The 12,320-nt window shown below is 62.6% G+C and overlaps 1 protein-coding gene across 5 annotated transcripts in view; it reads right to left on the minus strand.

Annotated features, from left to right (window-relative positions):
* Positions 1–12,320, minus strand: part of RAD54L (RAD54 like) — a 36,713-nt gene continuing 24,393 nt past the window's right edge. For 4 of the 5 annotated variants that reach the window (XM_077277932.1, XM_077277931.1, XM_077277933.1 and 1 more), the window contains 7 exons: positions 10,963–11,093; positions 10,783–10,893; positions 10,587–10,710; positions 9,711–9,789; positions 9,417–9,596; positions 9,189–9,352; positions 1–726 (listed from right to left, as the gene is read on the minus strand). In XM_077277932.1, coding sequence (XP_077134047.1) covers positions 525–726; positions 9,189–9,352; positions 9,417–9,596; positions 9,711–9,789; positions 10,587–10,710; positions 10,783–10,893; positions 10,963–11,093 — 991 coding nt within the window. In that variant the 3' untranslated portion in view covers positions 1–524. The remainder of the gene's footprint in view (positions 727–9,188; positions 9,353–9,416; positions 9,597–9,710; positions 9,790–10,586; positions 10,711–10,782; positions 10,894–10,962; positions 11,094–12,320) is intronic. The other variant, XR_013218607.1, reaches the window with a different exon arrangement.

The raw sequence follows: 12,320 nt of genomic DNA on the forward strand, positions 1-12,320 counted from the left end.
GTGGCACATTCCCTTTATTTTTTAAAGAGACAGTTGTTTTTATGAACAGTGAAACACCTGACTACAACAAGGGCAGCAGTACCGCACCCAGCCCATGGCTAGCGAGAGGCGCTGTTCTTGGACCACAACAGAGCCACCATGCTATATCATCACCTATATACACACAGCGATAGGGGTATTTCCATCTCCAAGATCCAGTCCCACAATGTTGTAGGTTTAATAATATTACCAAACATCTCCAATTAGAAATGCAGTACAGTTCTTCTGATTGCTTATGTCTCTTTCCACATGTGCAGGAGCTTGGGCATCTATGGTTACAACAACTAGCTATCACTATCAGTGGTCACAGCCATGGATACCTAAGAGTTCTGTAACGCCTGCTCATGAGGAAAGACATGGCAAATCAGAAGGACTATACTACATTTCTAATTGGAGGTATTAGCTAATATTATTACACCTACTACATAGTGGGATAGGCTCGGAGTCCTCCACCAAAACCCAGCCCGGACCCCAGAGCACAGCTGCTACAGAAGCCCTCGCTGCTCATCATGTGACCGCTGGTGAAAGGTAAATGTAACCGCAGCATCCCAGGCCGCCGCCAGCACAGGGTCCTGCAGGCCGCGCTTATCAGAACAGTGATACCACTGCGACAAGTCCGAGGTACAGTCTGTGCCGTCCGGAGGAAGCCGCACCTGGCGTCCATTCACACAGCGACGACATCTGAACCTACAAGAATAAAAAGACGAAGCGCGGGTGAATGTGAGAGAGCGGAGAGAGAGCGGAGCAGAGCGGGCGTATGGGAGAGAGCGGAGCGAGCGGGCGAATGCGAGAGACAGCGGAGCAGAGAGGGCGAATGTAAGAGCGGGCGAATGCGAAAGAGCGGAGCAGAGCAGGCGAATGCAAGCGAGCGGGCGAAGGCGAGAGAGCGGAGCAAGCAGGCGAACGCGAGAAAGCGGAGTGAGAGGGCGAATGTAAGAGCGGGTGAATGCGAGAGACAGCGGAGCAGAGCGGGCAAATGTGAGAGCGGAGCAGAGCGGGCGAATGGGAGAGCGGAGCGAGCGGGCGAATGCGAGACAGCGGAGCAGAGCGGGCGAATGTGAGAAAGCGGAGCGAGAGGGCGAATGCAAAAGTGGGCAAATGCGAGAGACAACGGAGCAGAGCCGGCGAATACGAGAGATAGCGGAGCAGAGCGGGCGAATGTGAGAGAGCGGGCGAATGCAAGAGACAGCGGAGCAGAGCGGGCGAATGCAAGAGAGCGGGCAAATGCAAGAGAGCGGGCAAATGCAAGAGAGCGGGCAAATGCAAGAGAGCGGGCAAATGCAAGAGAGCGGGCAAATGCGAGAGAGCGGGCAAATGCGAGAGAGCGGGCAAATGCAAGAGAGCGGGCAAATGCGAGAGAGCGGGCAAATGCGAGAGAGCGGGCAAATGCGAGAGACAGCAGAGCGAGAGGGCGAATGCAAGAGACAGCAGAGCGAGAGGGCGAATGCAAGAGACAGCGGAGCAGAGCGGGCGAATGAGAGCAGAGCGGGCAAATGCGAGAGACAGCGGAGCGAGAGGGCAAATGCGAAAGACAGCGGAGCAGAGCGGGCGAATGCGAGAGACAGCGGAGCAGAGCGGGCGAATGCGAGAGACAGCGGAGCGGGGGAATGCGAGAGACAGCGGAGCAGAGCGGGCGAATGCGAGAGAGCGGGCGAATGCGAGAGACAGCAGAGCGAGAGGGCGAATGCAAGAGACAGCGGAGCAGAGCAGGCGAATGTGAGAGCAGAGCGGGCGAATGCAAGAGACAGCGGAGCAGAGCGGGCGAATGTGAGAGCAGAGCGGGCGAATGCAGGAGACAGCAGAGCAGAGCGGGCGAATGTGAGAGCAGAGCGGGCGAATGCAAGAGACAGCGGAGCAGAGCGGGCGAATGTGAGAGCAGAGCGGGCGAATGCGAGAGACAGCGGAGCAGAGCGGGCGAATGCGAGAGACAGCGGAGCGAGAGGGCGAATGCGAAAGACAGCGGAGCAGAGCGGGCGAATGCGAGAGACAGCGAGAGACAGCGGAGCAGAGCGGGCGAATGTGAGAGACAGCGGAGCAGAGCGGGCGAATGTGAGAGACAGCGGAGCAGAGCGGGCGAATGAGAAAGCGGAGCGAGAGGGCGAATGCAAAAGTGGGCAAATGCGAGAGACAACGGAGCAGAGCCGGCGAATACGAGAGATAGCGGAGCAGAGCGGGCGAATGTGAGAGAGCGGGCAAATGCAAGAGACAGCGGAGCAGAGCGGGCGAATGCGAGAGACAGCAGAGCGAGAGGGCGAATGCAAGAGACAGCAGAGCGAGAGGGCGAATGCAAGAGACAGCGGAGCAGAGCGGGCGAATGAGAGCAGAGCGGGCAAATGCGAGAGACAGCGGAGCGAGAGGGCAAATGCGAAAGACAGCGGAGCAGAGCGGGCGAATGCGAGAGACAGCGGAGCAGAGCGGGCGAATGCGAGAGACAGCGGAGCGGGGGAATGCGAGAGACAGCGGAGCAGAGCGGGCGAATGCGAGAGAGCGGGCGAATGCGAGAGACAGCAGAGCGAGAGGGCGAATGCAAGAGACAGCGGAGCAGAGCAGGCGAATGTGAGAGCAGAGCGGGCGAATGCAAGAGACAGCGGAGCAGAGCGGGCGAATGCAAGAGACAGCGGAGCAGAGCGGGCGAATGTGAGAGCAGAGCGGGCGAATGCAAGAGACAGCGGAGCAGAGCGGGCGAATGCAAGAGACAGCGGAGCAGAGCGGGCGAATGCAAGAGACAGCGGAGCAGAGCGGGCGAATGCAAGAGACAGCGGAGCAGAGCGGGCGAATGTGAGAGCAGAGCGGGCGAATGCGAGAGACAGCGGAGCAGAGCGGGCGAATGTGAGAGCAGAGCGGGCGAATGCGAGAGACAGCGGAGCGAGAGGGCGAATGCGAAAGACAGCGGAGCAGAGCGGGCGAATGCGAGAGACAGCGGAGCGAGCGGGCGAATGCGAGAGACAGCGGAGCAGAGCGGGCGAATGTGAGAGACAGCGGAGCAGAGCGGGCGAATGTGAGAGCAGAGCGGGCGAATGCGAGAGACAGCGGAGCGAGAGGGCGAATGCGAAAGACAGCGGAGCAGAGCGGGCGAATGCGAGAGCGGAGCGAGCGGGCGAATGCGAGAGACAGCAGAGCGAGCGGGCAAATGCGAGAGACAGCGGAGCAGAGCGGGCGAATGTGAGAGACAGCGGAGCAGAGCGGGCGAATGTGAGAGACAGCGGAGTGAGAGGGCGAATGCAAAAGTGGGCAAATGCGAGAGACAACGGAGCAGAGCCGGCGAATACGAGATAGCGGAGCAGAGCGGGCGAATGTGAGAGAGCGGGCGAATGCAAGAGACAGCGGAGCAGAGCGGGCGAATGCAAGAGAGCGGGCAAATGCAAGAGACAGCGGAGCAGAGCGGGCAAATGCGAGAGAGTGGGCGAATGCAAGAGACAGCAGAGCGAGAGGGCGAATGCAAGAGACAGCGGAGCAGAGCGGGCGAATGAGAGCAGAGCGGGCAAATGCGAGAGACAGCGGAGCGAGAGGGCAAATGCGAAAGACAGCGGAGCAGAGCGGGCGAATGCGAGAGACAGCAGAGCGGGCGAATGCGAGAGACAGCAGAGCGGGGGAATGCGAGAGACAGCGGAGCAGAGCAGGCGAATGTGAGAGCAGAGCGGGCGAATGCAAGAGACAGCGGAGCAGAGCGGGCGAATGTGAGAGCAGAGCGGGCGAATGCAAGAGACAGCGGAGCAGAGCGGGCGAATGTGAGAGCAGAGCGGGCGAATGCAAGAGACAGCGGAGCAGAGCGGGCGAATGCGAGAGACAGCGGAGCAGAGCGGGCGAATGTGAGAGCAGAGCGGGCGAATGCGAGAGACAGCGGAGCGAGAGGGCGAATGCGAAAGACAGCGGAGCAGAACGGGCGAATGCGAGAGACAGCGGAGCGAGCGGGCGAATGCGAGAGACAGCGGAGCAGAGCGGGCGAATGTGAGAGACAGCGGAGCAGAGCGGGCGAATGTGAGAAAGCGGAGCGAGAGGGCGAATGCAAAAGTGGGCAAATGCGAGAGACAACGGAGCAGAGCCGGCGAATACGAGAGATAGCGGAGCAGAGCGGGCGAATGTGAGAGAGCGGGCGAATGCAAGAGACAGCGGAGCAGAGCGGGCAAATGCAAGAGACAGCGGAGCAGAGCGGGCAAATGCGAGAGAGTGGGCGAATGCGAGAGACAGCAGAGCGAGAGGGCGAATGCAAGAGACAGCAGAGCGAGAGGGCGAATGCAAGAGACAGCAGAGCGAGAGGGCGAATGCAAGAGACAGCAGAGCGAGAGGGCGAATGCAAGAGACAGCGGAGCAGAGCGGGCGAATGAGAGCAGAGCGGGCAAATGCGAGAGACAGCGGAGCGAGAGGGCAAATGCGAAAGACAGCGGAGCAGAGCGGGCGAATGCGAGAGACAGCGGAGCAGAGCGGGCGAATGTGAGAGCAGAGCGGGCGAATGCAAGAGACAGCGGAGCAGAGCGGGCGAATGTGAGAGCAGAGCGGGCGAATGCAAGAGACAGCGGAGCAGAGCGGGCGAATGTGAGAGCAGAGCGGGCGAATGCGAGAGACAGCGGAGCAGAGCGGGCGAATGTGAGAGCAGAGCGGGCGAATGCGAGAGACAGCGGAGCGAGAGGGCGAATGCGAAAGACAGCGGAGCAGAGCGGGCGAATGCGAGAGACAGCGGAGCGAGCGGGCGAATGCGAGAGACAGCGGAGTAGAGCGGGCGAATGAGAGCAGAGCGGGCAAATGCGAGAGACAGCGGAGCGAGAGGGCAAATGCGAAAGACAGCGGAGCAGAGCGGGCGAATGCGAGAGACAGCGGAGCAGAGCGGGCGAATGTGAGAGCAGAGCGGGCGAATGCAAGAGACAGCGGAGCAGAGCGGGCGAATGCAAGAGACAGCGGAGCAGAGCGGGCGAATGTGAGAGCAGAGCGGGCGAATGCGAGAGACAGCGGAGCAGAGCGGGCGAATGTGAGAGCAGAGCGGGCGAATGCGAGAGACAGCGGAGCGAGAGGGCGAATGCGAAAGACAGCGGAGCAGAACGGGCGAATGCGAGAGACAGCGGAGCGAGCGGGCGAATGCGAGAGACAGCGGAGCAGAGCGGGCGAATGTGAGAGACAGCGGAGCAGAGCGGGCGAATGTGAGAAAGCGGAGCGAGAGGGCGAATGCAAAAGTGGGCAAATGCGAGAGACAACGGAGCAGAGCTGGCGAATACGAGAGATAGCGGAGCAGAGCGGGCAAATGCAAGAGACAGCGGAGCAGAGCGGGCAAATGCGAGAGAGTGGGCGAATGCGAGAGACAGCAGAGCGAGAGGGCGAATGCAAGAGACAGCAGAGCGAGAGGGCGAATGCAAGAGACAGCAGAGCGAGAGGGCGAATGCAAGAGACAGCAGAGCGAGAGGGCGAATGCAAGAGACAGCGGAGCAGAGCGGGCGAATGAGAGCAGAGCGGGCAAATGCGAGAGACAGCGGAGCGAGAGGGCAAATGCGAAAGACAGCGGAGCAGAGCGGGCGAATGCGAGAGACAGCGGAGCAGAGCGGGCGAATGTGAGAGCAGAGCGGGCGAATGCAAGAGACAGCGGAGCAGAGCGGGCGAATGTGAGAGCAGAGCGGGCGAATGCAAGAGACAGCGGAGCAGAGCGGGCGAATGCAAGAGACAGCGGAGCAGAGCGGGCGAATGTGAGAGCAGAGCGGGCGAATGCGAGAGACAGCGGAGCAGAGCGGGCGAATGTGAGAGCAGAGCGGGCGAATGCGAGAGACAGCGGAGCGAGAGGGCGAATGCGAAAGACAGCGGAGCAGAGCGGGCGAATGCGAGAGACAGCGGAGCGAGCGGGCGAATGCGAGAGACAGCGGAGCAGAGCGGGCGAATGTGAGAGACAGCGGAGCAGAGCGGGCGAATGTGAGAGCAGAGCGGGCGAATGCGAGAGACAGCGGAGCGAGAGGGCGAATGCGAAAGACAGCGGAGCAGAGCGGGCGAATGCGAGAGACAGCGGAGCGAGCGGGCGAATGCGAGAGACAGCAGAGCGAGCGGGCAAATGCGAGAGACAGCGGAGCAGAGCGGGCGAATGCAAGAGACAGCGGAGCAGAGCGGGCGAATGTGAGAGCAGAGCGGGCGAATGCGAGAGACAGCGGAGCAGAGCGGGCGAATGTGAGAGCAGAGCGGGCGAATGCGAGAGACAGCGGAGCGAGAGGGCGAATGCGAAAGACAGCGGAGCAGAGCGGGCGAATGCGAGAGACAGCGGAGCGAGCGGGCGAATGCGAGAGACAGCGGAGCAGAGCGGGCGAATGTGAGAGACAGCGGAGCAGAGCGGGCGAATGTGAGAGCAGAGCGGGCGAATGCGAGAGACAGCGGAGCGAGAGGGCGAATGCGAAAGACAGCGGAGCGAGCGGGCGAATGCGAGAGACAGCAGAGCGAGCGGGCAAATGCGAGAGACAGCGGAGCAGAGCGGGCGAATGTGAGAGACAGCGGAGCAGAGCGGGCGAATGTGAGAGACAGCGGAGTGAGAGGGCGAATGCAAAAGTGGGCAAATGCGAGAGACAACGGAGCAGAGCCGGCGAATACGAGATAGCGGAGCAGAGCGGGCGAATGTGAGAGAGCGGGCGAATGCAAGAGACAGCGGAGCAGAGCGGGCGAATGCAAGAGAGCGGGCAAATGCAAGAGACAGCGGAGCAGAGCGGGCAAATGCGAGAGAGTGGGCGAATGCAAGAGACAGCAGAGCGAGAGGGCGAATGCAAGAGACAGCGGAGCAGAGCGGGCGAATGAGAGCAGAGCGGGCAAATGCGAGAGACAGCGGAGCGAGAGGGCAAATGCGAAAGACAGCGGAGCAGAGCGGGCGAATGCGAGAGACAGCGGAGCAGAGCGGGCGAATGCGAGAGACAGCAGAGCGGGGGAATGCGAGAGACAGCGGAGCAGAGCGGGCGAATGCGAAAGACAGCGGAGCAGAGCAGGCGAATGTGAGAGCAGAGCGGGCGAATGCAAGAGACAGCGGAGCAGAGCGGGCGAATGTGAGAGCAGAGCGGGCGAATGCAAGAGACAGCGGAGCAGAGCGGGCGAATGTGAGAGCAGAGCGGGCGAATGCAAGAGACAGCGGAGCAGAGCGGGCGAATGCGAGAGACAGCGGAGCAGAGCGGGCGAATGTGAGAGCAGAGCGGGCGAATGCGAGAGACAGCGGAGCGAGAGGGCGAATGCGAAAGACAGCGGAGCAGAACGGGCGAATGCGAGAGACAGCGGAGCGAGCGGGCGAATGCGAGAGACAGCGGAGCAGAGCGGGCGAATGTGAGAGACAGCGGAGCAGAGCGGGCGAATGTGAGAAAGCGGAGCGAGAGGGCGAATGCAAAAGTGGGCAAATGCGAGAGACAACGGAGCAGAGCCGGCGAATACGAGAGATAGCGGAGCAGAGCGGGCGAATGTGAGAGAGCGGGCGAATGCAAGAGACAGCGGAGCAGAGCGGGCAAATGCAAGAGACAGCGGAGCAGAGCGGGCAAATGCGAGAGAGTGGGCGAATGCGAGAGACAGCAGAGCGAGAGGGCGAATGCAAGAGACAGCAGAGCGAGAGGGCGAATGCAAGAGACAGCAGAGCGAGAGGGCGAATGCAAGAGACAGCAGAGCGAGAGGGCGAATGCAAGAGACAGCGGAGCAGAGCGGGCGAATGAGAGCAGAGCGGGCAAATGCGAGAGACAGCGGAGCGAGAGGGCAAATGCGAAAGACAGCGGAGCAGAGCGGGCGAATGCGAGAGACAGCGGAGCAGAGCGGGCGAATGCGAGAGACAGCGGAGCAGAGCGGGCGAATGCGAGAGACAGCAGAGCGGGGGAATGCGAGAGACAGCGGAGCAGAGCGGGCGAATGCGAGAGAGCGGGCGAATGCGAGAGACAGCAGAGCGAGAGGGCGAATGCAAGAGACAGCGGAGCAGAGCAGGCGAATGTGAGAGCAGAGCGGGCGAATGCAAGAGACAGCGGAGCAGAGCGGGCGAATGTGAGAGCAGAGCGGGCGAATGCAAGAGACAGCGGAGCAGAGCGGGCGAATGTGAGAGCAGAGCGGGCGAATGCGAGACAGCGGAGTAGAGCGAGCGAATGCGAAAGACAGCGGAGCAAGAGGGCGAATGCGAGAGACAGCGGAGCAGAGCGGGCGAATGCAAGAGACAGCGGAGCAGAGCGGGCAAATGCAAGAGAGCGGGCAAATGCAAGAGACAGCGGAGCAGAGCGGGCAAATGCGAGAGAGTGGGCGAATGCGAGAGACAGCAGAGCGAGAGGGCGAATGCAAGAGACAGCAGAGCGAGAGGGCGAATGCAAGAGACAGCGGAGCAGAGCGGGCGAATGAGAGCAGAGCAGGCAAATGCAAGAGACAGCGGAGCGAGAGGGCAAATGCGAAAGACAGCGGAGCAGAGCGGGCGAATGCGAGAGACAGCGGAGCAGAGCGGGCGAATGAGAGCAGAGCGGGCAAATGCGAGAGACAGCGGAGCGAGAGGGCAAATGCGAAAGACAGCGGAGCAGAGCGGGCGAATGCGAGAGACAGCGGAGCAGAGCGGGCGAATGCGAGAGACAGCAGAGCGGGGGAATGCGAGAGACAGCGGAGCAGAGCGGGCGAATGCAAGAGACAGCAGAGCGAGAGGGCGAATGCAAGAGACAGCGGAGCAGAGCAGGCGAATGTGAGAGCAGAGCGGGCGAATGCAAGAGACAGCGGAGCAGAGCGGGCGAATGTGAGAGCAGAGCGGGCGAATGCAAGAGACAGCGGAGCACAGCAGGCGAATGTGAGAGCAGAGCGGGCGAATGCAAGAGACAGCGGAGCAGAGCGGGCGAATGTGAGAGCAGAGCGGGCGAATGCGAGAGACAGCGGAGTAGAGCGAGCGAATGCGAAAGACAGCGGAGCGAGAGGGCGAATGCGAAAGACAGCGGAGCAGAGCGGGCGAATGCAAGAGACAGCAGAGCGGGGGAATGCGAGAGACAGCGGAGCAGAGCGGGCGAATGTGAGAGCGGAGCGAACGGGCAAATGCTAGAGAGTGGGCGAATGCGACAGACAGCGGAGCGAGTGGGAGAATGCGAGAGAGGGGGCGAATGCTGGTGAATATGAGTGGAGTGAGCGATAGTAAGGGGAGCCCTGAGCCCAGACCCCTTCTTTCTCCCCTAGCAGCAGTGAGCCCCTTCCTCTGGTCCAGCACCCACCGGTCATGTGTGTCACTGGTGGTGTCCTCGGTGAGGGTGAAGAGTGCCCTCAGTTCCCCGGCAGAGAAGTGGCGCTCCACGTCCTGCTCCTCGTCCACCACACAGCTGCTCAGCGCCTTCTTATGTGTCTGACGCTGGAAAATCTTCTCCTCGATGGTCCCTGTCTGGGGCAGGGCAGCCATTAGTAAGTGATTTGGGCCCCCGGCAGGAGTGATGGGGTGCACATACCGAGAGCAGGCGGTAGATGAAGCACGTCCTCTTCTGGCCGTCCCGCCACACTCGCGCCATCGCCTGCTCATCATTGGCTGGATTCCAGTCGGGGTCAAACATCACCAGACGGTTGGCTCCTATCAGATTGAGGCCGCAGCCCCCGGCCTTACTGCTCAGCATGAAGACAAAGTCCGGGCTCTGAAACAGAGTGCAGTGTTACCCAAACGTGGGGCGCAAAGACCCCGCAGCATCGCCTGCCCCTCCGAGTGTGGGGGCTGTGAGCCCCCTCCAGCAGGTCGCCCTGGAACCAACCGTGGGGCTGTTAAATCTCTCCACAATGTTCGCTCGCTTCTTAATAGACATCGTCCCATCCAGACGGACAAATAAATACCTGAAAGAGAGGGCGAGACAGAGTGGTACCCGGGGATATGGGACAGACGCGGCCCACGCCCTCTCCGGGGATATGGGGCAGACGCGGCCCACGCCCTCTCCGGGGATATGGGGCAGACGCGGCCCACGCCCTCTCCGGGGATATGGGGCAGACGCGGCCCACGCCCTCTCCGGGGATATGGGGCAGACGCGGCCCACGCCCTCTCCGGGGATATGGGGCAGACGCGGCCCACGCCCTCTCCGGGGATATGGGGCAGACGCGGCCCACGCCCTCTCCGGGGATATGGGGCAGACGCGGCCCACGCCCTCTCCGGGGATATGGGGCAGACGCGGCCCACGCCCTCTCCGGGGATATGGGGCAGACGCGGCCCACGCCCTCTCCGGGGATATGGGGCAGACGCGGCCCACGCCCTCTCCGGGGATATGGGGCAGACGCGGCCCACGCCCTCTCCGGGGATATGGGGCACACCAGCCCCCCCCCCCAGGATATGGGGCAGACGGACGAGGCCAACGCCCCCTCCGGGGATATGGGGCACACCAGCACACGCGCCCCCCCCCCCCTCCCTGAAGGCATGGGGCAGACCAGCCGTCGCCCCCCCCCCAGGATATGGGACATAAAACGCCAAACAGAACATGGGACATACACGGTCCACACGTGCCCCCCCACCCTCCGATGATATGGGGAAGACCAGCCCTTGCCCTCCGGGGATATGGGACATACGCAGATCACCCACCCCACCCCCCGGGGATATGGGGCAGACTGGCCCATGCCCCCCCGTGTTTAGGAGCCGTCGTTACCTCCTCGCTCGGCAGAGCTTCTCGAACAGGTCCAGCGTCTGCGTGTAGTTGGAGACCAGGACGACTTTGTCGCTGCTCGTACTGCGGGTCACGGCCAGGATGTAATCCAGCACCAGCATCTTACCTGGAGACAGCAGTGGGGTCAGTCACTGCAGGATATGAGCCCCCCAGCAGCCCGGACCACTGACCCTCACACCTGATAGTTGGGGCTCGGCGGACCTGCTGTCGTACCCCGGGGGGAACAGGCCGAGCGCCCCCTGGAAGCCATCTGCATCCTCCACACACTTGTCGTGGATCAGGGCCGGATCTGCGGCAGGAAACGCAGCGTTACTTTGTGTCGGGCACAATCGCTGCCGTCTCCATCACCGCTACTCACGGTTACACAGCTTCTTCAGCGCGGTGATGGAGGACAGCGAGGAGACGCTCATCCTGCCGGACGCCAGCTCCTCCGCGGGCTTCACCTGCTTCAGGAATCGTCGGTACAGCTCCAGCTGTAGAGGAGTCAGCCTGCACAGGAATAAAAGCGCTCAGGGGTGGTCAGGTGAGACCGCGCGGACCCCCGACAGGGTGAGAGGACGAGTGCACCCCCGAGTGGAGGGTGAGAGGACGAGTGTACCCCCGAGAGGAGGGCGAGAGGACGAGTGCACCCCGAGAGGAGGGCGAGAGGACGAGTGCACCCCGAGAGGAGGGCGAGAGGACGAGTGCACCCCCGAGAGGAGGGTGAGAGGACGAGTGCACCCCCGAGAGGAGGGTGAGAGGACGAGTGCACCCCCGAGAGGAGGGTGAGAGGACGAGTGCACCCCCGAGAGGAGGGCGAGAGGACGAGTGCACCCCCGAGAGGAGGGCGAGAGGACGAGTGCACCCCCGAGAGGAGGGTGAGAGGACGAGTGCACCCCCGAGAGGAGGGTGAGAGGACGAGTGCACCCCGAGAGGAGGGCGAGAGGACGAGTGCACCCCCGAGAGGAGGGCGAGAGGACGAGTGCACCCCCGAGAGGAGGGCGAGAGGACGAGTGCACCCCCGAGAGGAGGGCGAGAGGACGAGTGCACCCCCGAGAGGAGGGCGAGAGGACGAGTGCACCCCCGAGAGGAGGGCGAGAGGACGAGTGCACCCCGAGAGGAGGGTGAGAGGACGAGTGCACCCCCGAGAGGAGGGCGAGAGGACGAGTGCACCCCGAGAGGAGGGCGAGAGGACGAGTGCACCCCCGAGAGGAGGGTGAGAGGACGAGTGCACCCCCGAGAGGAGGGTGAGAGGACGAGTGCACCCCCGAGAGGAGGGTGAGAGGACGAGTGCACCCCCGAGAGGAGGGTGAGAGGACGAGTGCACCCCCGAGAGGAGGGTGAGAGGACGAGTGCACCCCGAGAGGAGGGCGAGAGGACGAGTGCACCCCCGAGAGGAGGGCGAGAGGACGAGTGCACCCCCGAGAGGAGGGCGAGAGGACGAGTGCACCCCCGAGAGGAGGGCGAGAGGACGAGTGCACCCCCGAGAGGAGGGCGAGAGGACGAGTGCACCCCCGAGAGGAGGGCGAGAGGACGAGTGCACCCCGAGAGGAGGGCGAGAGGACGAGTGCACCCCGAGAGGAGGGCGAGAGGACGAGTGCACCCCCGAGAGGAGGGTGAGAGGACGAGTGCACCCCGAGAGGAGGGTGAGAGGACGAGTGCACCCCGAGAGGAGGGCGAGAGGACGAGTGCACCCCGAGAGGAGGGCGAGAGGACGAGTGCACCCCCGAGAGGAGG

This window comes from Ranitomeya variabilis, chromosome 8 (genome assembly GCF_051348905.1).
Source record: "Ranitomeya variabilis isolate aRanVar5 chromosome 8, aRanVar5.hap1, whole genome shotgun sequence".
NCBI lineage: Eukaryota > Metazoa > Chordata > Amphibia > Anura > Dendrobatidae > Ranitomeya > Ranitomeya variabilis.